The following is a 26,154-nucleotide window of genomic DNA, read 5'->3' on the forward strand; positions in this document are numbered from 1 at the left end:
AAGGTGCTGTTTTTTTTAGAGTAGGGCTCCTGCTGCTGCAAACACCTGTTTAAAAACAATCACGTTCATAAGCAGTTTGAGCACCTGGTACAAATGGGAGCAGGAGGGGAGTTGCCTCAGAGGTGAGGAAAGGTAGGGGAGTGGAAGCCCAGAGGGACTTTTTCCAGGCCAAAGAGTTTCTCAGGTTCAAATGTTTGAAAAGCTCTGGGCTAGATCAAGGTCCCCTCTAGTCCTAACAGTCACGATCCTACGATTCTCCTTTTTACGAGCATTCCGCAGGAATCACAGGTGAGGTTGTCAGACCAGCTTATGATAATTCAAGAGGCTACTTCCTTTCTTCCACTGGTCACCATGTCTCCAAGTCTCACTAAAGGCCAGTTGACACTACCCGCTCCCTCCACCCACCACCAGATCCGCGCTGGTAGTGACCAACCAGTCTGTTTCCATTGCTACAGACCCTCACCTTCTCATGATCTGGATTTCCAAGCACCACCTCTCTCGATTCCGGGTGCTGAGCTCTTGCCGACATTGCTTGATAGCTATCTGCTCCCCTGTTTCCTGCAGAGGCAAAGCGGAGAGGAGGGTCAGGGCAGGGAAGAGAGGCAGGATTCATCCTTACTGTACCTTGATTCCGAGGATGAACTCGACATTCTTGGGAGCGCCCAACCCTAAAGCAGCCTCTGACCCTGGGAGGCAAGAGCAAGTTCCTCTAGACTGTAAGCTCGCTGAGGGTAGGGAATCTGCCTGTTTATTGCTATATTGTATTCTCCCAAGTGCTTGCAAATAGTAAGTGCTCAATAAATATGACTGAATGAATAAATGAGAGAGTGGGTAGGGTGGGGAAGGATAATGTGGCCCAGGGGAACCACTTGACAGGGATGGTTCTGGTTTTTGGTACTCCATCATTCATTCATTCATTCAATTGTATTTATTGAGCGCTTACTGTGTGCAGAGCACTGGACTAAGCGCTTGTCCCAATCTTGAGAAACTCTACCCTGGTTTTAATAGCCTGGGACATGGGAATCCCCTCCAAGAGTGTCCCTTATCCTTCCCTCCTTCTACCATGGGACTGGGGGCTGTAGACTACAAGCTCCCATGTAGCCTGTAAGCTCCCTTCTTTATGATATTTGTTAAGCACTGGGGTCGCATCCAGCTAATCAGGTTGGACACAGTCCATATCCTACCTGGGGCCCATCGTCTTAATCCCCATTTTACAGATGAGTTAACTGAGGTTCGGAGAAGTGAAGTGACTTGCCCAAGGTCACACAGCAGACAAGCAGGGGAGCTGGGATTAGAACCCAGGTCCTTCTGATTCCCAGGCCCGTGCTCTAACCACTAGGCCATGCTGCTTCTCCTTGTGGGTAGGGATCGTGACTACCCATTCTGTTGCATTTTCCTCAGTACTTGGTACAGTGCTCTGCACACAGTAAGTACACAATGAATACCACTGATTGATGTGCACCACTTGACAATTTAGCCGTGGTATGGGATGCAACTGGAGAGGCCGGAAACTGCTGGCGGGAATAGGCATAAAGGCATGACTGAGGATGGAAGGAAAGGGACAGCTAACTAGTTGCAGTGAAGGAAAGAAACAATGATGATGATGATAATAATGGCATTTGTTAAGCACTTACTATGTGCCAGGCACTGTTTTAAGCACTGGGGTAGAGTGGTGGAGCTGGGACTAAAACCCAGATTGTTCGAAATTCCAGACCCGCTAGACTGTTAGGCATTCTGATGAAAGGAGCAAAGGATGTACTGGGCCAAGGAAGTGTGGAAGGTGAGTCAAAACGCCCTTTCTAACCCTTCCCTTCCCAGTTACTTCCATCACACTGGTTTGGTGCCTCAGACTGAGCCCCCTCCTTCCTCTCCCGCTCCTCCCCCTCCCCATCCCCCCTGCCTTACCTCCTTCCCCTCCCCACAGCACCTGTATATATGTTTGTACATATTTATTACTCTATTTTACTTGTACATATTTACTATTCTATTTATTTTATTTTGTTAATATGTTTTGTTCTGTTGTCTGTCTCCCCCTTCTAGACTGTGAGCCCGCTGTTAGGTAGGGACTGTCTCTATATGTTGCCAACTTGTACTTCCCAAGCGTTTAGTACAGTGCTCTGCACACAGTAAGCGCTCAATAAATATGATTGAATGAATGAATGAATGAATGAAAAGAGGACTAAAGCACCACCCAGGGTCTGGGAATCAGAATGTGGCTTCTGAACCCAGTTTCACTTGTCTGCAGCAGAGGATCAGTCAATCAATCAATCGTATTTATTGAGCGCTTACTGTGTGCAGAGCACTGTACTACACGCTTGGGAAGTACAAGTTGGCAACATATAGAGACAGTCCCTACCCAACAGTGGGCTCACAGTCTAATGGATGAGATGAGACTGAGATGAGATGAGATGAGATGACATGAGATGAGAGTGTGGATGAGACCACACTCTTTCTGGGACCCCAGTTCCCCCCCCCCCCCATAATAAATTGGGGGGCAGTATTATTTCCCATTTTATCTCCAATGAGATAAAGGGAGGGGATCAAATTTGATCTCCTCAGAAGGAAGATACCACTGGCCCTCAAATCTCCGCAGTTATGGAGGACCTAGGTCATTACTGAGAAACACGTTCATGTAGGAAGTTTGGGAGTCGGGAACGGAAGAAAACAAGGCCTCAGCCAGGTTGACTTAAGAAGGAGTGATCAACTCACTGTGAGCAGGGAACGTGTCTACCAACTCTGTTATACAATACTCTCCCAAGTGCTTAGTACAGTGCTCTGCTCACAGTGAGTGTTCAATAAATATGATTGATTGACTGACTGATCATTTAATTTGGGCCTTTGGCTGGAGAAGGTAACTCAGGAAGCCTGCTGAGCTGATGCTGCACATCACTGTTCAGTTACATCATAGGTTCATATGCATCATTATTGGCCTCCTGAAAGGCAACTGGGTGGAAGGAATTCAGAGTGCAATTCTGGGAAGTAGAAAAAGAGAGATGGAAGGAAGCCTGGGCATTTTTGAAACCAGTTATTCCCTGTTTAAGTCACTGAATACATATAAGTTTGTTGTGGGCAGAGAACATACCTGCTAACTCTGTTGTACTGTGCCCTCCCAAGTGCTTAGTGCAATGCTCTGCACATAGTTAAGCACTCAATAAATATGACTGATTGATATACACTTGTGCTGAAGAGGTGTCAATAAGTTTGCAAGGGCTAGAATTGGTTGAGAAGCAACATGGCCCAGTAGATAGAGCACAAGTCTGGGGGTCAGAAGGACCTGGGTTCTATCCCGGCTTCGCCACTTGTCTGCTGTGTGATCTTGGACAAGTCACTTCGCTCCGCTGTCCTTCTGTTTCCCCAAGTGTAGAATGGGGATTCAATACCTGTTCTCCCTCCTATTTAGACTGTGCGTCTGATGTGGGAGGTTGGCCAGGAAAGAATGAAGACAGCAATTTGGGGAACAGCAGGAAAAGAGAGCAGATAGATAAGGTGGGTTCAGATGGCGAAGGATCTTGACTTGTTCCCGTTGTTCATCCCTTCTCCCAGCCCCACAGCACTTATGATCTGTAATTTGTTTATACTAATGTCTGTCTCCCTCCAACCCAAGACTACAAGCTCATTGTGGGCAGGGAATGTGTCAATTGTTATATTGTACTCTCCCAAGCACTTAGTACAGTGCTCTGCAAACAGTAACGCTCAATAAATGAGTGAATAAATGAATGACACCATTGTGAGGGGCTTTTGGTTGATGTAGAGACAGAGGGAGCCAGGGGAAGGTTTTGAGGAGGGAAGAGTTGAGGGCCAGGCGACTTTTCAGGAAGATCCATGTGGCAATATGGAGCATAGATTGAAGGCAGGAGAGACTGGAGGCTAGGAGGACAGCGAGAAGGGTAATCGCAATTGTCTAGCCATGGTGAGATCTGATTTTGAACCAGGGTGACTGCAATTTGAGTGGGAAGGAAGGGGGCACATCCGGGAGATGCCGTACAGGAATAACCGGCACCATTTGGGAGTAGACTGTGGGAGTTGAATGACAGCAAGGAGATAAGAAAGACAGAGAGGAGATAAGAAGGACAGCAAGGTTTGTGGCTTCTGGGATCTGGGACAGTGACCGTCCAGTGACTCCCCCCCACCCCCCAGGTCAGTTTCAGTACAGGCAGAGGCCAAGATGAAAATATGCTTGTGACTTTCTTCCCATTTGCTAAAACCTTCCCCCAAATTGGCCCAGGGCCAGCTAATGTCATTACCGGGCACCCAGAAAGACCAGTCCCTCCAAGGCTGGCTGCCGGGGTGAGCACATGCACCCCCTCGCCACAATCCCAGGTGCAATAAACTGCAATGTCTCTTTCTGGTGCCATGTGAGGTCGGGTGGACTGTCATAAGGACTTGAACCAACAGGACTGATTTGGACGGTGAGGGAACCTGGGAAGATGGGGAGAAATGGAGTTGAGAGCAGGAGGAGGAGGAATAGGACAAAGAGGACGAGGAAGAGGATGACGAGGAGGAGGAGGAGGAGAAGGATGGGAATTAGGAGGAAACTGGAAGGAAAGAGGTCAGGGAATCAGAGCAGAAGTCTGAGAGAAAAGTGGAGAGAGAGAAGAGGGAGAGCATGGGGAGAGGAAGAGGAAAGGAGAGGGGAAAATGGTGGTCTAAAAGAGGAGAAAGGAAGAACAGATATGTGGAGAGAAAAATATAGACACCGGAAGAAGAAATGGATAAACAGGAGAGGAAAAGAGAGTTTGGAAAAGAAACACAGAAAAGGGGAAGGAGAGAAGGAGTAGAACAAAGTCCAAGGATCTCTACACTACAAGCTCATTGTGGGCAGGGAATGTGACAGTTTATTGTTGTATAGTACTCTCCCAAGTGCTTAGTACAGTATTCTGCACAAAGTATGTGCTCAATAAATATGACTAAATGAATGAATGAATGCTTGAACCTGAGTTCTAATCTCGGCTCAATTATTTGCCTGCTGGGTGACCTTGGGCAAGACTACTGTGTCTGTTTCCCTATATGTGAATTGGGTATTCAATACCCATTCTCCTCCTGCTAAGACTGTGAGCCCCCTGTGGGGCACGGGCCATGTCCAACCTGATTATCCTATATCAGTCTCAGTGCTTAGTACACTGTTTGGTTCATAGTAAGCACTTAACAAATACCAAAATTATTATCATTATTGTTATTATTGTGAGATACAGAAAAGTACAGAATGGATAAGGAAGAAACAGGGAGAAAGAGAGAGGAGATAGCAGAGATACAGTAAGATAATGAGATTATTTTACAAGTATTATTTGCAGTTCTGCACCCTTACCAAACAGCCTGAAATGCCCTGAGCCTTGGTGACAAGGGAGAGCTAGTATGATGTGAGAATAAAACCAGCAGATGTGCTCCTTAAGCCTGGACTAGCATCCGTCTCCAAGGGTCTCCTGGTGAAGTACTAAACACCTTGTCACATATTAGACGAGATAACCTTGGGCCAGTCACTTAACTTCTCTGGGTTTCAGTTCCCTTATTTGTAAAATAGGGATTCAATACCTGTTCTCCCTTCTACTAAGATTGTGAGCTCTATGTGGGACAGGGACTGTGTCTGACCTGCTTATCTTGTATCTTCCCCAGCACTTAGAACAGTGCTTGACACATAGTAAGCGCGTAACGAATACCGCAATTATTATTACAGTTATCAGACCCAGCCTGCTGGTTTCATGAGGCTAGGCCAGGCCAGCACAAAGCCAAAATCAGTCCGGCACGAAGCCAAATGCAAGGTCCTCCAATGGCATAATAATAATAATGGTATTTGTTAAGCACTTACTGTGTGTCAAGCACTGTTCTAAGTGCTGGGGTATATTCAAGCTAATCAGTTTGGACACAGTCACTGTCCCATATGGGGCTCACAGTCTTAGTCCGCATTTTACAGATGTGGTATGTCCCATATGGGGCTCACAATCTTAGTCCCAATTTTACAGATGTGGTAACTGAGGCACAGAGGAAGTGAAATGACTTACCCAAGGTCACACAGCAGACAAGTGGAAGAGCTGGAATTGGAACCCAGGTCCTTCTGACTCCCGGGCTTGTGCTCTATCCACTGAGCCATGCTGTTTCCCTAACTGCTCTGCCCCAAGGGTTTTGAGCTACGGTGGGTGCGGCGCAGTGGCCGTGAAACCACAAAACCAGAAGTGATCTAGGATCAAAATGGGAGCGGGCTCTCTGCCCTTCCTTTTAGGGGCCACTGCCACACTGGGAGACACCCAGTGGGCCAGGAATAAGGCCTTCCACGCTCAGGAGAACCTCGAGAAGTGAAACACGGGCCATTTCTGGTTCAGTCTGGGCTTCCTTCCAGGACAGTTTGCTTTGCTTTAAGGGAAATACCACCGCCCCCACCCAAATGATGGCATCCACAGATAATGGAATTAGAGATGCATGTGACATCATATGTGTTCTGCCAGCCACCAGCATAAGGCGATGACATCATTCTCTCCATTTTGAGGAACTAAACTCAATTTGCCCATCCCAAGGGTGCTTCCCTGGGAGAGTCCCCTGACTCCCAACTTGCCCCAGAGCCACTGTGTTTCCTCAGAACGCCGCTTCTGAGCCATGAAACTCAGTAACAGGAGCTGAGGTACAGGAAGGCTGGTTGCTGAAAATAAAAATACCAGACTTAATACTGTGAAGCAGCACAGTACAGTGGATAGAGCAAAGGTTTGGGAGTCAGAAGGTCATGGGTTCTAATTCTGGCTCTGCTACTTGTCTTTTGTGTAACCTTGGGCAACTCACTTCACTTCTCTGTGCCTCATTTACCTCATCTGTAAAAATGGGGATTGGGACTGTGAAACCCCATGTGGGACAGGGACCGTGTCCAACCCAATTTGCTTGTATCCACCCCGGCTCTTAGTACAGTGACTGGCACACAGTAAGCGCATAACAAATGCCACAGTTATTATTAGTATTACATCCAGTGCCGTATCCATTCCAGATAGGCAACCAATTAACAGACAAACTGTTTGGAATAATAATAATAATAAAAATAATGGTACTTGTTAAGAGCTTACTATGTGCCAAGCACTGTTCTAATCCATGGGGTAGATACAAGTTAATCAGGTTGGACACGGTCCCCGTCCCACATGGGGCTCACAGGCTTCATCCCCATTTTACAGATGAGGGAACTGAGGCCCAGAGAAGTGAAGTGACTTGCTCAATCAAGGTCACACAGCAAACATGTGGCAGAGTCGGGATTAGAACTCAGGTCCTTTTGACTCCCAGGCTTGTGCACTATGAAACCAGAAATCTGGCCACCCAATTTCTGCCCCTTGTGGGACTCTAAAGTGGTCGTTTAACAGCGCGAAGTTCTGACTGTTCAGTGGCTGGACAAGAAGCGTGCTGCCAACACTCTCAGGGGAGATTATCATTATTATTTTGGTATTTTCTAAGCGCTTACTATGCGTCAAGCACTATTCTAGGCGTTGGAGTAGATTCAAGTTAATCAGGTCCCTGTCCCACGTGGGGTGCACAGTCTAAACAAGAGGGAGAACAGGCATTGAATCCCCATGCTACATTCGGGGAAACTGAAGCACAGAGAAGTTAAATGGCTTGTCCAAGGTCACACTGCAAGCTATTGGCAGGGACGGAATTAGAACCCAGGTCTTTCTAACTCCCAGGCCCATTCTTTTTCCATTTGGTCACGCTGATTCTCATGGGGTCACTCGACCAATCAATCAGAGAAGCGGCATGGTCTAGAGGGAAGAGCACGGGCCTGGGAATCAGAGGGCCTGGGTTCTAATCCCAGCTCCCCCACTAGTCTGCTGTGTGACCTTAGACAAGTCACTTCATTTCTCCGGGGCTCAGTTACCTCATCTGTAAAATGAGGAGTAAGACTGAGATCGCGTGGAACATGGACTATGACCAACTCTTATTTATTTCTATCCACCCCAGCTATTAGTATAGTGCCTGAAACATAATAAGCACTTACCAACTACCACATTATTATCATTAATGGTATTTACTGAGTACGTACTGGGTGACGAGCACTCTACTATGTGCTTAGGAGGGTAAAATACAATAGGATCGGTAGACATGATCTCTGCCCACAAGGGGTTTACAGTCTAGCGTCATTGCCAGTATGTAGTCAAGTTCTTCACTTTAGCACTTGAGAGCTCGGGGAGTTCTCTTTGGAGCGGTCATTTATTTCATTCTGAATAATCTGGTTTCCAGCTATGTCCCCTGTACAGTTGGCTACAGCACTGATACCTTTCTGCCCAATATTTTAAGTTTTGATACTCAACCTTCCTCTACCTTGGCTCCTGCCACGAAGTCCCACAGCTCAGTACCTAGGTTCACAGGAAACTGGAGAAAGAATGCAAACACTCTGAAGTAAGGGGGGCGATTAGGGGTCTCCTCGGAGAAATGTTTTATGTTCTATGGGCTTCCAAAAAAGTTCTGGGGGACATCATTATGTTACTTTTTCGTTTCCGTCATAATGCACACAAGGAAATGTGTATCTTTTTACTTCTGGGTCCAGCAACAGTAGTGTATGGTATCTGAGTGCCAACAATGGCACTCAGCACTTATTACAGTGCCTGGCATTTAGAAAGCACTTAGATACCAGGCATCCAAGTTTCAAGGTTCACCATAAAATAAATGAATTACAGCAGAATAGCTGCTCACTATGACCCTTTGAGACTGCCATCACGAATCTGTGTGACTCTGTTCCCCGCGGCCAAGAACAGGGTTTGGCAATTAGCTGTGTCCCAGAATCTCGAAGGTGAACAGTCCCCAAAGCACCGAGACAGATGTGAGGACTCTCTCTCTGGGGCTCCCTCAGGTCATCTACACGGGCCAAATGGAAACACTGGGTAATCCTGTTTAGAGAGTCAGTTGCAGAACCAAGAATTAGGGACCCAGACTCCGGAGTCTCTGCAATTCCTCATCCTATCCTAGTGTCTGACCTGGTGAAGGGCGCTGGTCCAGCCTCCCGGATGAGACACATTTTATTAGGGGAAGGAGTCCAAAAGCCAAGCTCCTCAGGCTCTAAGAGAAAGTGAGCTGAAGTTATTTCCCCATTCGACTGTTGGGAGACAACAGTGGCAAGTACAACTCGATGTGTTGCAATCAGGCAATGAGTGTTGCTCTTTAAGCAAAGACTTCAGGGGAATCATCTGGCTAAGAAAAAGAATCAAAAGCAGCATCCATACGACAGGAATGAGCAATCTTTACATCTGTATAGTGCCATAGACTTGGTCTTTTTCATCACATTCACCATCAAATCGATTGGTCAGTGGTATTTATTGAGCACTTACTATGTGGGCTCACTGTTGGGTAGGGATTGTCTCTATATGTTGCCAATTTGTACTTCCCAAGCGCTTAGTACAGTGCTCTGCACATAGTAAGCGCTCAATAAATACGATTGATGATGATGATGATGTGCAGAGCACTGTTCTTAAGTACTTGGGGAAGTACAATACAACAGAATTGACAGACACGTTCCCTGCCCACAGTGAGCTTACAGTCTACGCATCACCTTTGAACATGATGGAGAGCAACTGTACTATTCATCACTAGTCCTCTCCCTGGCTGGTCCAAACCGGGAGGAGAGAAGCCCTACCTTGTTTTGCCAGCGGATGACATTTCCAAAACCTCCGGTTCCAAGACGTTCTTTCATCTCCCAGGCCCCACAGGTTTGGGTCTGCAGAGAAGGTGGCCAACTCATTCTGGTAACGGTTTATAGCTGCAAAAATCAGGAGAGCCCAGGGGAAGGTCAAAGTGGAAGGCCGATACTTGCAGAGAGAAGAATAGATCACATGTTGTAGTGGATAGAACACAGGCCCGAGAGTCAGAAGGTCATTCATTCATTCAATCGCATTTACTGAGCGCTTACTGGATGCAGAGCACTGTACTAAGCGCTTGGGAAGTACAAGGCAACATATAGAGACGGTCCCTACCCAACAGCGGGCTCACAGTCTAGAAGGGGGAGACAGACAACAAAACAAAACATATCAACAAAATAAAATAAATAGAATAAATAGGTACAAATAAAATAGAGTAATAAATACATACAAACATATATACATATATACAGGTGCTGTGGGGAGGGGAAGGAGGTAAGGTGGGGGGGATGGGGAGGGAGAGGAGGGGGGAGATGTCATGGATTCTAATCCCAGCTCTGCCACTTGTCTGCTATGTGACCTTAGGCAAGTCATGTCACTTCTCTGGGCCTCAGTTACTTCATCCGTAAAATGGGGATTGAGACTGAGTCCCATGTGGGACAGGGACTGTATCCAACCTGATTTACTTGTGTCCACCCCAGCACTTAGTACAGTGCCCGGCACATAGTAAGTGCTTAACAAATACCACAATTATTATCATTACTATTACCATTATTATTATTACGTCCCTTCCAGGTGTATAGTGCAGTGGGGAAAGAAGACAACCTTGCAGAGTAGGTACCTGCTCCCACTGGAGGAAGAAAATGGCAGTCATTTGCAAAGGACCCTCATTGCAAATGACAGATACCTTTTCACATTTCAAGTTGTCAGAGAATGCTCAGTGGCTAAGCCTTCCTTGAAAATCACTTTTGCCTTTATAAGGTTTGGGGAGCCTATGAGTCACCCCCAAACCCACTCCCTTCTAATGCAGTACTTTCGGCCCCCTCACATCAGCACTCCTGTACTGAGGGGGTCCTAAATCCAACTTCGCTTGGTGGGGGCAGGAGAGGAAAAGGAGAAAGGAAACCACAACAATTTCGTGGATCCAGAGGCACGGTGGTGAAAGCTGAAAGTTTCCTCCAGAGCCACCACGGAGCAGGAAGGAACAGGAGGGATCAGGTATGTTTTTTGATTCACCCCTTCCTCCCCACGCCCTGGGTTGGAAACCCGTGTGGCTTCTCACCTGCGGGCTGCCAGTGCCAAGGGGTCAGAGGGAAGGGCGGGCCAAACTTGCAGCCACCGATCCCCCCCGTGAACATCGAAGTCCCGGAGTCTAAAAGCAGACGATTAGCTGTTCACTTCCTCAAACACTTCCTGCTCTGACATCAGAAAGACACATGGCCCAGGCTGCTGACCCCTTAAAGGAGACACGCCACATGGGCGAGCAGATGGGCGCCCGGGCCTGACAGATGGGCTCCTCATTCAATCCCATTGATTAAGCGCTTACCATGTGCCGGGCACTGTACTAAGTGCTTGGGAAAGTACCACACATCAATAAGCGGTGACCATCCCTGCCCACAGTGAGCCAACAGTCTGGGGTGGCCGGGGGACAGACATCAAAACAAATAGACATCCATATAAATCAATCATCATCATCATCATCATCATCATCATCAATCGTATTTATTGAGCACACACTGTGTGCAGAGCACTGTACTAAGCGCTTGGGAAGTACAAACCAGCAACATATAGAGACAGTCCCTACCCAACAGTGGGCTCACAGTCTAAAAGGGGGAGACCGAGAACAAAACCAAACATACTAACAAAACAAAATAAATAGAATAGATATGTACAAGTAAAATAAATAAATAAATAAATAGAGTAATAAATATGTACAAACATATATACATATATACAGGTGCTGTGGGGAAGGGAAGGAGGTAAGATGGGGGGACGGAGAGGGGGATGAGGGGGAGAGGAAGGAAGGGGATTCACACATAAATTCACACATCTTTACATGATTGCTGTGAGGCTGGTTGAGGGGGTAGGGGGCACAAAGGGAGAAAGGGCGATGCAGAAAGGAGCGGGAGATGAGGAAAAGTGGGGTTTAGTCAGGGAAGGCCTCTTGGAGGAGATGTGCCTTCAGTAAGGCTTTGAAGTGGGGGTGGGAGTGGTTGTCTGTCGGATTTGACGAGAGATTTGAGAGGCAGGCTGTGGGTCAGGGGTCAGCCCTAGTCTGCCCCCCCGTCAGAGCATCCCCCTAATTCCCCCAACCAGGCCTTGGCGGTGGGGTGGGCAGGGTTAAAACCCCTGCCTGCACATGCCTTTCTTATTTTGACAGCCAATCAGTTCATTCATTCATTCATTCAATCATATTTATTAAGCGCTTACTGTGTGCAGAGCACTGTATTAAGCACTTGGGAAAGTACAATACAATAATAAACAGTGACAATCCCTGCCCACAGTGAGCTCACAGTTTGGGGCAGGGGAGAGAGACATCATTACAAATAAATAACATTACAGATATATACGTAAGTGCTGTGGGGATGGGACGGGGGAGAGCAAAGGGAACAAGGCAGTGCGACGCAACAATCAATCATGTTTACTGAGCGCTCACTGTGTGCAGAACACCAGACTAAGCAGTAGGGAGAGTCACAATAGAAGAGGGTTGGTAAACTCATCCTCCGCCCATGACCGGCTTACAGTCTAGAGGGGGAGACAGACATTAATAGAAATAAATAAATTACGGACGTGGACCCAAGTTCTGACCCTTGCTATTTGCCTCTTTCCCTCCAAGGAGTGGGAGCACGGACCAGAACGAATTCCAAAATGCAGGCGTCTCCTCCCTGGATGAGTGAGATTAGACAGAGCTTGGCATGAAGCATTTTCTGAGGCATTGGGTGGGGAGGAAAAAGAAATGAATGGGGGTGGCGGGGGATTCCCAGTGGTTCCCCAGACAGTCTGAACCAAGAATTCCCTCATTTGGGCCCTGGGTCTCACCATGCACAAGCGCGCACACACACACACACTCTGTGCCTTTCCAATAATAGCGCTTAATGAGATGGAGTTTCCTTAGGGACTGATTTAGAATTGATTTACTGATTATTTACAAGATTTTGCCACTGCCCGCATGTCCTTCCCCTGAGAAGTTGTTTGTAATTTCAGCCTTAAACTACCCCTCCCTGCTGGAGCCTCCCCAGCCCTTTATCGAGAATAGTAAATCACAGCTGCACCCCCACAGATACTGCGGGCTCTGAGAAAGAAAGAGGGGGGGAAATGTGAGGTAATTCAGGGGAAAGGTCCTCCTCGGTGTGGTTAATGCTTCTTCCCTGGACAACCCCCTACTTTGCATTATAATAAGGCCTTTCATTGCAGACTCTCTCTGTCCCCGCCAAATATAGAACCATAATATAACACAAAGAAAGTGTGCATATATGTGTGTGTACCTATGTGTAATGGCCAAGTCTGTTCATTGTAAGGGGGAAAAAAGCATAGAAGGATATGTAGAGATAGGGAATCTGATTTTTAAATAGAAGTACAAGTGTGACATATATTATTAGATTCAGAACTTCCTGTTGGTGGGGTAAAGGGATCAAGAGGATATCACGGCCCTAAAGAACCTCTAGCACTGTAGAGGTCTTGTGAGGTCCCTTCTGGTGCCTTGAAAGGATTCTCTTCTGCTGGAAATAATTGCAGATTGATTTTGCCCTGTAAACATGTTGGTGCTCCTCAATGTGACATCTGCTGAAGTTAGCAAGGATATCCTCAACGTGACCTTAATTTTTAAATTCTCAGCTGTGTCTTTGCTCAAAATAGCTTGGTTTTGAAATACAGAACAGAAATTCCTCATACGTTGCCCTACTCAATTTGAGGTTTTAAAACAAAATTATTTTTAGACTCCTTGAGTTGAAAGGCCCCACTGAGAGAGTCACACCTAGACCACTTCAGACAGATGGCATTAATACTGTTCTAGAAAATGACCTATTTGGAAATATCTTTTCAAAAGGACAGCTGAATAGCATTATTAGAGCTTATTAAACAACAACAACAACAAACAATAAAACTGCTTTTGCTCCTTTGGGTTCAAAGATGATACTACTGGGGGTAAGATTTTATAACTCTGAAAGGGTATGGCTGAATAAGCTAATTTATAATGATTCATTCATTCATTCAATCATATTTATTGAGCGCTTACTATGTGAAGAGCACTGTACTAAGTGCTTAGAGAATACAAATCGGCAACATAAAGAGACGGTCCCTACCCAACAACGGGCTCACAGTCTAGAAGGGGGAGACAGACAGCAAAACAAAATAATGATGATGTCTGGTGATATTTATTCCCAAATGTCACAGGTCTGTGTCTGTTTCCCCCATCATATTGTAAGTTCCTTGAGTGCACTCAAAGGGTGTCTTCTCCTCCTCCAGACTATAAGCTCCTAGTGGGCAGGGAATATATTAACAACTCTATTATATTGTACTCTCCCAAAACTCAATACAGTGCTCTGTGCACAGTAAGCACTCGATAAATGTGATTGATTGATTGATTGCTACTGTAGTCCTCTTCCAAGTGCTTAGTACAATTCCTAGCACTGAGTAGGTGTTCAATAAATACCACTGAGTGATTGTAAGCTTCTTGAGGGCAGAGAAAGGGTGTCTTCTCCCCCTCCAGACTGTAAACTCATTGAGGGCAGGGAATGTATCTATCAGCTCTGTTATAGTGTATTCTTCCAAGCACTTAGTACTGTGCTCTGCACATAGTAAGTGTTCAATAAATATGATTGATGGAGGGGAAGGTGAGGAGGGCTGGTGTGGGGAATTGCAGGGACAGAGGGTTAGAGGAGGGCAGGGTGAGAAGTGGAGGCAGAGGGTTGGAATGGGACTTATGTGAGGGTCAGTTGCAAGATGGGAAGCCACCTTACGTTTGACTTGTCACTACTCTTCCCCATTCTCAACGCCCTTCTGAATTCGCATCTCCTTCAGGAGGCCTTTGATGATTAATTTCTTATCATCATCATCATCATCAATCGTATTTATTGAGTGCTTACTGTGTGCAGAGTACTGTACTAAGCGCTTGGGAAGTACAAATTGGCAACATATACAGTCCCTACCCAACAGTGGGCTCACAGTCTAAAAGGGGGAGACAGAGAACAAAACCAAACATACTAACAAAATAAAATAAATAGAATGGAATAGAATGGATCGAACAGATACCAGGTCCCTGGGACTCCTCCGGGTCACAGCCCCCAAGCCTTCCAGCCCACTGGACCCCCCCAGGCACAGATGGAATCACACCTTGCTTTTATCCCTCCACTACCTTTTCAGCACTTCTCTGCCATCTAAGCACTTTAAATACTCACAAACTACAGAAGCAGTTTTGTATGTCGTCATGGTAGTAATAGCATTTATCATCATCATCATCAATCGTATTTATTGAGCGCTTACTATGTGCAGAGCACTGTACTAAGCGCTTGGGAAGTACAAATTGGCAACATATAGAGACAGTCCCTACCCAACAGTGGGCTCACAGTCTTAAATAATGCTTAGTGTGTGCAGAGCACTGTACGAAGCTCTGGAGGAGAATATACAGGTGGGAATTAAACATGGGCCATGTCCCTCTTGGGGCTCATAATCTAAAGGTTTAATAATAATAATAATAATAGTAATGGCATTTATTAAGCACTTACTATGTGCCAAACACTGTTCTAAGCACTGGGGAGGATACAAGGTGATGAGGTTGTCCCATATGGGGCTCACAGTCTTCACCCCTATTTTACAGATGAGGTAACTGAGGCACAGAGCAGTTAAGTGACTTGCCCAAAGTCACATAGCTGACAAGTGGCGGAGCGGGATTTGAACCCATGACCTCTGACTCCCAAGCCTGTGCTCTTTCCACTGAGCCACGCTGCTTCCCTATGTATGGAGAAGGGATTGGTGACGGACACATCAGGTGTGATGAAACATTAAAGCACAAGACAAGGAAATTGACAAAATAGGCTCAAAGTCTCAGTGGAGATGGGGGAGTTCGAGAGCATGTGGGAGGGAGCTGGGAGCGGGGATACTTTGGGTCGGGAGGAAAGGTAGCGGTGCTTTTTCAGCAGCAATAGAAGAGTCCAAGAGCATGCAGAAGTAGCTTTCATCCCTGGTGAGCATGGACCATGCTGGGAGCGGGGAACCTCAGTGCTGGGAAGGAAGATGGTGGTTACCACGATAATTATTTTTGGTACATATCTTCAGCCTATTACTTAAGCACCATCTAATGGACATGCCCCCTTTTCCTTCTTCCACCTATCTTTATTTTAGTGTTAGTCTCCTCTGCTACGTTGTAAGCTTCTTGAGGACAGGAATCATGTCTACCAGTTCTATTGTATCCCCTCACAAATGCCTCCTTCAGTCCTTGGCAAATAATAAACTCTCAATAAGCAGCATGGCCTAGTGAATAGAGCACGGTCCGGGGACTCAGAAGGAGCTGGGTCTAATCCCAGCTCCACCACTTGTGTGTTGAGTGACCTTGGTCAGTCACTTCCATCCTCTGAGGAACTCAATCGAACTTCGTAAAAACAATGCTTAATTTGTCCTGGGGCTAGAGGACTTTGGGCGAATCACTTGTTACTTTATCTGTAAAATGGGGATTAAGATTGTGAGCCACATAGGGGACAGGGACTGTGTCCAACCCAATTTGCTTGTATCCACTCCAGCACTCAGTACAGTGTCTGGCACACATAGTAAGTGCTTAACAAACACCACAATTATTGTTATTATTATTATAAACACTGTTAATTCTTGAGACCTTTGGTATGGTCTAAATCTTAGTGATGCAAGTGTCACACTCTGTCAGTTTCTCAAATGATAGTTCAATACTTCTTTACTGGCATCAGTGGACAATAGTTTACCTAGGTAGGAGAATTGCATGGCAGCTTTCAATTGTACGTTGCCAGTGGGGATCCTTGGCTGAGACTAAGGTTTGCCAGATGTAGACTAAGGCATAATTTCAGGTTCATTGATTGGACTGAAGGCCATAGCACTTTGCTGATTCTGTGAACTGATTCATAATCATCTCTTTGACTTCCTAATAATAATAATGATGATGGCCTTTATTAAGCACTTAGTGTGCAAAGCACACTTCTAAGCTCTGGGAAGGTTACAAGGTGATCAGGTTGTCCCACGGGGGGCTCACAGTCTTAATCCCTATTTTACAGATGAGGTAACTGAAGCACAGAGAAGTTAAGTGGCTTGCCCAAAATCACACAGCTGACAATTGGGAGAGCCGGGATTTGAACCTATGACCTCTGACTCCAAAGCCCATGCTCTTTCCACTGAGCCATGCCGCCTCTTCGCTGCTTCTTGTGTGTGAACTTCTGGGGTGCTCCCTCCAGTCAAAATCTCACTGACATTACACCAATTTCAAATCCAAAGGACAGCTGTATATACTTTGGCTTGAGTGATTCATTTTGCTTAATTTTGTAATGAAAGAGGTGCCAAGGCTCAAGCAATTATGAACATTTGCATTTTGAATTTGTCATGATTTTGAATGTGCAAGATTATTATTGCTGTCATCGCCCATAGCAAAAATCCTGCAGAGGTTACAAAATAACAAGGCCAGAGGGGTTAGAGCTATGAATTGCCAATTCTAGAAGTGCCCGGGCTCAGCTTTTTCTACCCCCAGGGCAAATTAAGCACGGTTTTTACTCTGTTCAATTGAGTTCCCCAGATGACCGAAATCATCTTCCGTGATCCACATCCAGATTTCTTGTTGCATCCTAGAGCACAGCTTTGTAGAATATTTTCAACAGGACAAACTAGTTCCTAGCATGGCTTTACTCTATTATTTCTTGAGAAAATTGTCTATACTCACTGCCTCCACTTCCTCTCCTTCAGTTCTCTCCTTGGCCCCTCCAATCTGGCTTCCTCCCCTTTCACTCCATGGAAGTTTCCATGGAAAGTCCCTCTCCAAGGTCACCAATGACTTCCTTCTTGTCATACCCAGAGAACTCTACGCCATCTTAATCCTCTTTGCCTCTCAGCTGCCTTCAATGAGGTGGATCACCCCCATCTCCGGAAATAAAATCTAAGCTTGCCTTCACTGGCAGCTCCTTCTCAATTTCTTTCACAGGCTCTTCTGCTCCTTCATCTTTTAAATGTGGGAGTCCTTTAGGCTCAGTTCTGGAACTCACTGTATTTTCCATCTCCATCTTCCTTGGAGAACTCATTCACTCCTATGGCTTCAACTACTACCTACATGGATGATTCCCAATCCTGCCTCTCCACTCTTGACCGCTCTCCTTCTTTGCAGTCTGGCATTTCTTCTTAACTTCACAACTTCTCTAGCTGGATGTCTCGCTAACTTAACATGCCCAAAACAGAATTTCTCATCTTCCCACCCAAATCCCGCCCTCACCCTGTCTTTCCCATCACAGTAGAAAGCGCCACTATCCTCTCTGCCTCAAAAGCTCATAACCTTGGCATTATCCATGACTCATCTCTTTCATTCAACCCACATATTCTGTCTGCCACCAAATATTGTCAGTTCTACCTTCATAACATTGCTAATATCTGCCCTTTCCTCTCCAGCCATACTGCTACTATGTTGATCCAAGAATCATTATCATAATCATCAATCGTATTTATTGAGCGCTTACTATGTGCAGAGCACTGTACTAAGTGCTTGGGAAGTACAAATTGGCAAAATACTCCAGGTCTTACTTCACAATGCTGCCCGGATTTGTTTTCTAAAAAAAGTTAAGTTCATGTCTCCCCACTTCTCGAGAACCTCCAATTGTTGCTCATTCACTTCTGCATCAAACAGAAACTCCTTGCCATGAGCTTTAAAGCACTCAACTAGCTCATCCATTCCTATCTTATCTGGCTTATTTCTTACTACAACCCAGACCAAACACTTTGCTCCTCCAATGCCAACCTACTCATCGTACCTCAATCTCATTTCTCTTGCCATCAACCCCTTGCCCTCATTCTCCCTCTAGCCTGGAACTTCCTGCCCCTTCATATGCGACAGATCATCATTCTCCCTACCTTCAGTCAGTCAGTCAGTCAATCGTATTTATTGTACTTGGGAGAGTACAGTATTACAATGTAACAATATAACAGACACATTCCCTGCCCACAATGAGCTTAAAGTCTAGTCTTATTAAAATTACATTTCTCCAAGAGGCCTTCCCCAATTAAATCTTCATTTCCCATACTCTGTCCCCCGTCTGGATTGCCTGTGCACTTGGATCTGTACCTTTAAACACTTGATATTCACCCCACCCTCAGCCCCACAGCACTTACAAATATATCTATAACATATTAATGTCCGTCTCCCCCTCTAGACTGTAAGCTCCTTGTGGGCAGAGAGTATGTCTACCAACTCTGTTGCATTGTACTCTCCCAGGCCTATAGGACAGTGTTCTGCACACTGTAGGAGCTCAATAAATATCACTATTTGATTGATTGATAATGGGGAAAGGATCTGACATGGCCCCTATAATTCTACTTCTTAATCGTGGAATAATATTTAGGTCTTGATAAACTTTTCAAGGTAGCAAAACATTTTTAGTAGTTGACAAAACCGGCCTAATGATGGTATTAAATACTTCTGTTATCTATGAATACTGCGTATTTGCCTTGAGGTTGTTCCCTACACTTTTCGTGTACCTGACAAGCACCAGAGATCATGCCTGCTCTGCCTTACTAAGGTCTGAGATTTTCGGTGTGTGTTTTCCTCTCCTACCATTCCTTTCCAAACTCCTTGAAAGAGTTGTCTACACGCGCTGCCTAGAATTCCTCAACAACAACTCTCTCCTCGACCCCCTCCAGTCTGGCTTCCGTCCCCTACATTCCACGGAAACTGCCCTCTCAAAGGTCACCAATGACCTCCTGCTTGCCAAATCCAACGGCTCATACTCTGTCCTAATCCTCCTCGACCTCTCAGCTGCCTTCGACACTGTGGACCACCCCCTTCTCCTCAACACGCTATCTGACCTTGGCTTCACAGACTCCGTCCTCTCCTGGTTCTCCTCTTATCTCTCCGGTCGTTTATTCTCAGTCTCTTTTGCAGGCTCCTCCTCCCCCTCCCATCCTCTTACTGTGGGGGTTCCCCAAGGTTCAGTACTTGGTCCCCTTCTGTTCTCTATCTACACTTACTCCCTTGGTGACCTCATTCACTCCCACGGCTTCCACTATCATCTCTACGCTGATGACACCCAGATCTACATCTCTGCCTCTGCTCTCTCCCCCTCCCTCCAGGCTCGCATCTCCTCCTGCCTTCAGGACAACTCCATCTGGATGTCTGCCCGCCACCTAAAGCTCAACATGTCAAAGACTGAACTCCATGTCTTCCCTCCCAAACCTTGCCCTCTCCCTGACTTTCCCATCTCTGTTGACGGCACTACCATCCTTCCCGTCTCACAAGCCCGCAACCTTGGTGTCATCCTCGACTCCGCTCTCTCATTCACCCCTCACATCCAAGCCGTCACCAAAACCTGCCGGTCTCAGCTCCACAACATTTCTAAGATCCGCCCTTTCCTCTCCATCCATACTGCTACCCTGCTCGTTCAAGCTCTCATCCTATCCCGTCTGGACTACTGCATCAGCCTTCTCTCTGATCTCCCATCCTCGTGTCTCTGTCCACTTCAATCCATACTTCATGCTGCTGCCCGGATTATCTTTGTCCAGAAACGCTCTGGGCATATTACTCCCCTCCTCAAAAATCTCCAGTGGCTACCAATCAATCTGCGCATCAGGCAGAAACTCCTCACCCTGGGCTTCAAGGCTCTCCATCACCTTGCCCCCTCCTACCTCACCTCCCTTCTCTCCTTCTCCAGCCCAGCCCGCACCCTCCGCTTCTCCACCGCTGATCTCCTCACCGTACCTCGCTCTCGCCTGTCCCGCCATCGACCCCCAGCCCACGTCATCCCCCGGGCCTGGAATGCCCTCCCTCTGCCCATCTGCCAAGCTAGCTCTCTTCCTCCCTTCAAGGCCCTGCTGAGAGCTCACCTCCTCCAGGAGGCCTTCCCAGACTGAGCCCCTTCCTTCCTCTCCCCCTCATCCCCCTCTCCATCCCCCCCAAATTACCTCCTTCCCCTCCCCACAGCACCTGTATATATGTATATATGTTTGTACATATTTATTACTCTATTTATTTATTTATTTATTTATTTTACTTGTACATATCTATTCTATTTATTTTATTTTGTTAGTATGTTTGGTTTTGTCCTCTGTCTCCCTCTTTTAGACTGTGAGCCCAATGTTGGGTAGGGACTGTCTCTATATGTTGCCAATTTGTACTTCCCAAGCGCTTAGTACAGTGCTGTGCACATAGTAAGCGCTCAATAAATATGATTGATTGATTGATTGATTCAGAAAGTAGAATTCAGTCGAGAAGCAGCCTGGCATAATAGAATGAATCTGGGAATCAAAGGCCTGGTGTTCTAATTCCAGCTCTACCACTTGCCAGTTCTATGATATTGGGAAAGTCACTTAATTTCACTGCACCTCAGTTTCCTCATCTGTAAAATAAGGATTAAATACCCTTTAAAATGGAGATAACACACCTGTTCTCCCTCCTCCATAGACTCTGAGCCCCAAATAAGGCAGGAACTGTGTCCAACCTGCTTATTTTGTATCTTCCTGGATGGCACATAGTGCTTAACATAGTGTTTAGCAAATACCACAGTCATCATCATTATTTCTAATTCACTTCTACCCCTACCTCCACTCATTTCTCTTTCTCAGTTGTCTCTCAAGAAGAGGTCTTCTGATTTCACAATCTATTCCTTAGATTTCAAACCACATATGGGACAGGGACTGTGTCTCACCTGACTATCTGGTTTTTACCCCAATGCTTGGCACGTACTAAGCACTTAGCAAATATTATTATCAGTTCCTGGAGAAACAGAAAAGGTGCTGTTCTACAGTGACTGTACAGAATTGACCTGAAGACCTGATTTAGAACTTGTTCTTCAGAAAATCCTGATTGAAGAGATGCTAAAGAAGGCCTATTCTGTTTCTGACCTCTTGTTCAGAGTTTCCTTTGAGTCATTAATTAAGAATGTTATTTTCCAGTTTCCAATCTCCCTTCACCTTAGTAAGAGAAGAAAGTTAGAATCACCTCTCCTCCAAATGAGGGGGATGAAAGACTGAATTCTTCCCTCATTGTAGGAAGAGCCAGATAAAAGACTATGAATAAAACTAAATCCACAGCGGTTGAGGGCTGGTGGAGAGTAAGAGATGTTTGGGAGAGTATCTGTTCTTTTCATTGAGATATTGGGATTCCCCTCAGTGAACAGTGGCCTTTATCCCTGCTGTGCATCTATTATGGGCTGCAGTCCTCTTCTGTGTCAGATCTGATCAAACTGGCCTAAGAGTGTGTGGCATCGTGACCCAGGCCCTCTCCACCCCCGAACCGATGTCAGGTCCTGGCTTAGCTTTCTGCAAAGCTTTCCATCTCTATGGGAGGGGGATAGTTCAGCTGGCTTCCCTCCAGTCTTTCATTAGTTCCCGGAAAGGGTCTTTTTTTTTACTCCACACCCACTCATCCTCCCCCAGCCCAGAGATCTGAGGGTAGCGCAAGTCAGAACTTGCTCCTTTGTAAAAATTAAAATAGTTTTGTGCTGGGAATGTTCCAAAGCCAGAAAAGATGAAAAGGTTTGCTTAGCGGAAAGAAAAGAAAAGAAAAAAACAAGAGAAAAAAAAAAACCTGGAGGGGTGATGTGTAGTAGAAAGAGAGGGCTCTGCTTCTGGGTCTTTTATCCTGCAGCCAAATTCTCAATTACCTATGTCAACAAAAGATACTCAAGGGAATAATTTTCAGGAAAGTTGGTGGAGGGGGGATAGATGAAGGGGAAAGCTGGTATTAGTAGCTCAGGAATTCCTGTCCCTCTCACTCCCCGTCTTTGCCATCACTGAAACCTGACTTTTTCTGGACAACATGATGCCCGCTACTGCTTTCTCCAAAGGTGGCCTCCTCTTCTCATCCACCCCTGACTCACAGGGAAAGATAGAGTAAGCAGCAGGCTCTTAGCCACCTATAGCTGCTTGTAGCCCATAGTTCCCTCCCCAGTCTCCTCCTCTGCTTTTTTGAGTGACTTTGGTATCTTTCTCTCCTTCTTTCCATCCCCTCTACTGATCTTCAGGAGCTCCAGTTTCTAGGTCATTGTTCCTGATGACCTCTCAACCCCCCACTTCCTCATACGCCTCAGCACCATTGGCCTCTGGCCCCGCCTCATGACAGTCAAACATCGACTTGGACAGATACTGAATTTCATCACCACAAGTCACGGAACCACTTCCAAGCTTCCCAACTCCAAAACACCTCCTTCTGACCCTAACTTTTTCATCTGCCATCTCATTGCTCCTCCTTCCCAAGAGACCTCTACTCTTTTGATATCCTCCAGCTGACAATCAATCAATCAATTGTATTCACTGAGTGCTTACTGTGTGCTCATGGTCCAAGGGGGAGGGAGAAGGGGTATTTAGCCCCCATTTTACAGGTGGGGGAACTGAGGCTAAGGGTAGTAAAGTGACTGTGAGCCCACTGTTGGGTAGGGACTGTCTCTATATGTTGCCATTTTGTACTTCCCAAGCACTTAGTACAGTGCTCTGCACACAGTAAGCACTCAATAAATATGATTGATTGATTGATTGATTGCAGGGCACTGTACTAAGCACTTGGGAGAGTACAATGTGACAGAGTTGGTAGATATGTCCCCTGCCCACAGTAAGGAGATAATGTGTCTGTTTATCATTGTATTGTACTTTCCCAAGCATTTAGAACAGTGTTCTGCCCACAGTAAGTGCTCAATAAATATGACTGAATGAATGAATGAACAAGGAGTTTAGAGTCTGGGGGGAGAAAGACATTAATACGAATAAATAAATTATGGATATGTATGTAATTTCTGTGGGGCTGGGGGGATGAATTAGGGTGCAAATCCAAGTGCAAGGGTGACACAGAAGGAAATGGGAGAAGAGGAAATAAGGGCTCAGTTGGGAAAGGCCTCTTGGAGGAGGTGTGCAGAGAAGCAGCATAGTGTAGCAGACAGAGCAGGGGCCTAGGATAGAAGGTCATGGGTTCTAATCCTGCCTCTACCACGTGTCTGCTGTGTGACCTTGGGCAAGTCACTTTACTTCTCAGTGCCGCAGTTACCTCAGCTGTAAAATGGAGATTGAGATTGTGAGCCCCACAAGGTACAGGGACTGTGTCCAACTCGATTTCCTTGTATCCACCCCAATGCTTAGTACAGGGCAAGCACTTAACAAATACCATTATCATTATTGTTGTTGTTAATAAAGCTTTGAGTGTGGGGAGATTGATTGTCTGTTGGATATGAAGAGGGAGGGAGTTTCAGGCCAGAGGCAAAACTTGGGTAAGGGGTCATCAGCATGATAGACAAGATTGAAGAACTGGGAGTAGGTTTGCATTAGAGGAGCAAAGTGTGTGGTCTGTGTTTTAGTCAGAAATGAGGGCGGTAATATAAGAGAAGGCAAGGTGATTGAGTGCTTTAAAGGCTATGGTAAGGAGGTCCTGTTTGATGTGGAGGTGGATGGGAAACCACTGAAGACTCTTAAGGAGTGGGGAAATGTGGACTGAATGGTTTTGTAGAAAAATGATCCAGGCAGCAGAGTGAAGTATGGACTGAAGTGGGGAGAGACAGGAAGCAAGGAGGATCAGCAAGGAGGCTAATGCAGTAATCAAGGCCTATCCTAAGCCATTACACCCTTCCTGGTCTTCCTATCAACCAACCAACCAACCAATCAAACACTATACTAAGTGCATCTGTTCCCTAGGAGCCTATTTTCTCAACACCTCCCTGCCCACTGAATTTAATTCCTTGGTCCCCCATCCCTTTGGCACTCTCACACCATCAATCCCCAGCCCTGGTTCATCACACAATCCACTACCATATGGGGTTGAGTGCAGAAATCCAGACACCAGGTTAACCTCCATCACTCGAACTTAATCCCTCGATTGCTAAAACTTCTTCCTTTCTTTTGCTTAGTAACACGACTTTTCCATCTTCGATGACTCCCAAGTCCATAGCCCTCACCAATTATTGCAGATCTTTAACTTTCTGCTGGAGGCTCCATTGTCTCCATCTCCTCTGAGGATCTCACCAACTTCTTTGTTGATAAATTGGAACCCTTAGAAGTGAGCTTCCCAAAGTTTCCCACTCATCTTCCGCAACGAGACCTAGTGAAGAGAGCAAGAGCCCAGAAGTTAGGAGACCCCATTACCTCCCACCATTTCCTTCCCTCCTTTACTATCACTTTAACACTCACTTTCTGAGGACTCCTTTCCCTCTTCCTCCAAACATGCCTAAGTTTGCCGTAAACTAAAAAAGCCTCCTTGGGATCCCAATGCCTTTTCCAGCTACTATCCCGTCTCTCTGCTCCCATTCCCGTCCAAACCCCTCCATCTCCTCAACTACCTGCTGTTTTTATTTTGAAGATGAAAGGGCATTTGCCCACAATGGAGCAGAGTTCTCCAGGTCATATTTTGGCAGGAATGAGGGGTGGGAGATATGAGAAGGGACCGCACAATGTAGTAGTATAGTATAGTATTTATTAAGGTGGAATTCACGAGCTAAGAAGGGTTGGGAAGGGTTGGGTCTCTCCTTCAAAGTCTGTTTGAAGGCACATCTCCTCTAAGAGGCCTTCCCTGACTAAGCCCTCATTTTCTCTTTTCCCTCCCTTGACTTGGTCCCTGTATTCACCCCACCCTGAGCCCCAGAGCACTTATGTACATATTGATAATTTATTAATTTTATTAATGTTTCTCACCTCCTCTTGACTGTAAGCTCACTATGGGCAGGGAATGTGTCTTTCATATTGTTGTGTTGTACTCTCCCAAGTTTTTAGTACAATGCCCTGCATATAGTAAGTGCTCAGTCAATAGCCCAGTAAATGACTAAATCAGTCAATTGTATTGACTGAGCACTTAGTAGAGCACTCATTAGTGTGCAGAGCACTGTATTAAGCACTTGGGAGAGTACGATAGAGAAGCAGCGTGGCTCAGTGGAAATAGCACGAGCTTTGGAGTCAGAGGTCATGGGTTCAAATGCTGGCTCCACCGATTGTCAGCTGGGTGACTTTGGGCAAGTCACTTAACTTCTCTGCAGTTACCTCGTCTATAAAATGGGGATGAAGACTGTGAGCCCCACGTGGGACAACCTGATCACCTTGTAACCTCCCCAGAGCTTAGAACAGTGCTTTGCACATAGTAAGCGCTTAATAAATGCCATTATTATTATTATTATTATTACAATATGACAAAGTTAGGCAATGTGATCCCTGCCCACAGGAGGTTAAGAGTTTAGAGGACAGGAGTGAGGAGACAGAGTGCTGTATTGGGGTGGCTTGTGTGGGGGTGGCAGCAAGAGAGGAGAATCAGATGTGGTGAGTCGAAGGTGGGGAGGGAGAGGTCATGGTGACATCCCTGGTCCTGAATGGACAGAGACCCTACAAATGAAAAGGGAAATTGTGCCGAAGGTGCACACGAGCGTTCCCGCAAAAACCACAAACTTGATAA

General features: G+C 46.1%; 1 protein-coding gene across 3 annotated transcripts in view; it reads right to left on the reverse strand.

Moving 5' to 3' along the window:
• The window catches only part of IKBKB (inhibitor of nuclear factor kappa B kinase subunit beta), a 79,095-nt gene that overhangs the window by 45,890 nt on the left and 7,051 nt on the right, over window positions 1-26,154 (reverse strand). For 2 of the 3 annotated variants that reach the window (XR_005451074.1, XM_038746617.1), the window contains exons 1-3: window positions 10,873-10,980; window positions 9,590-9,712; window positions 464-558 (exon numbers count right to left, since the gene is read on the reverse strand). Coding sequence is in view for 2 of the 3 variants with exons in the window: in XM_038746617.1 (XP_038602545.1) it covers window positions 464-558; window positions 9,590-9,694 (200 nt within the window). In the remaining variant the exon portion in view is untranslated. Of the gene's footprint in view, window positions 1-463; window positions 559-9,589; window positions 9,713-10,872; window positions 10,981-26,154 lie in introns of those variants that run through there. The other variant, XM_038746618.1, reaches the window with a different exon arrangement.

The sequence above is a fragment of the Tachyglossus aculeatus genome, chromosome 5 (genome assembly GCF_015852505.1).
Source record: "Tachyglossus aculeatus isolate mTacAcu1 chromosome 5, mTacAcu1.pri, whole genome shotgun sequence".
In the NCBI taxonomy this organism is placed as follows: domain Eukaryota; kingdom Metazoa; phylum Chordata; class Mammalia; order Monotremata; family Tachyglossidae; genus Tachyglossus; species Tachyglossus aculeatus.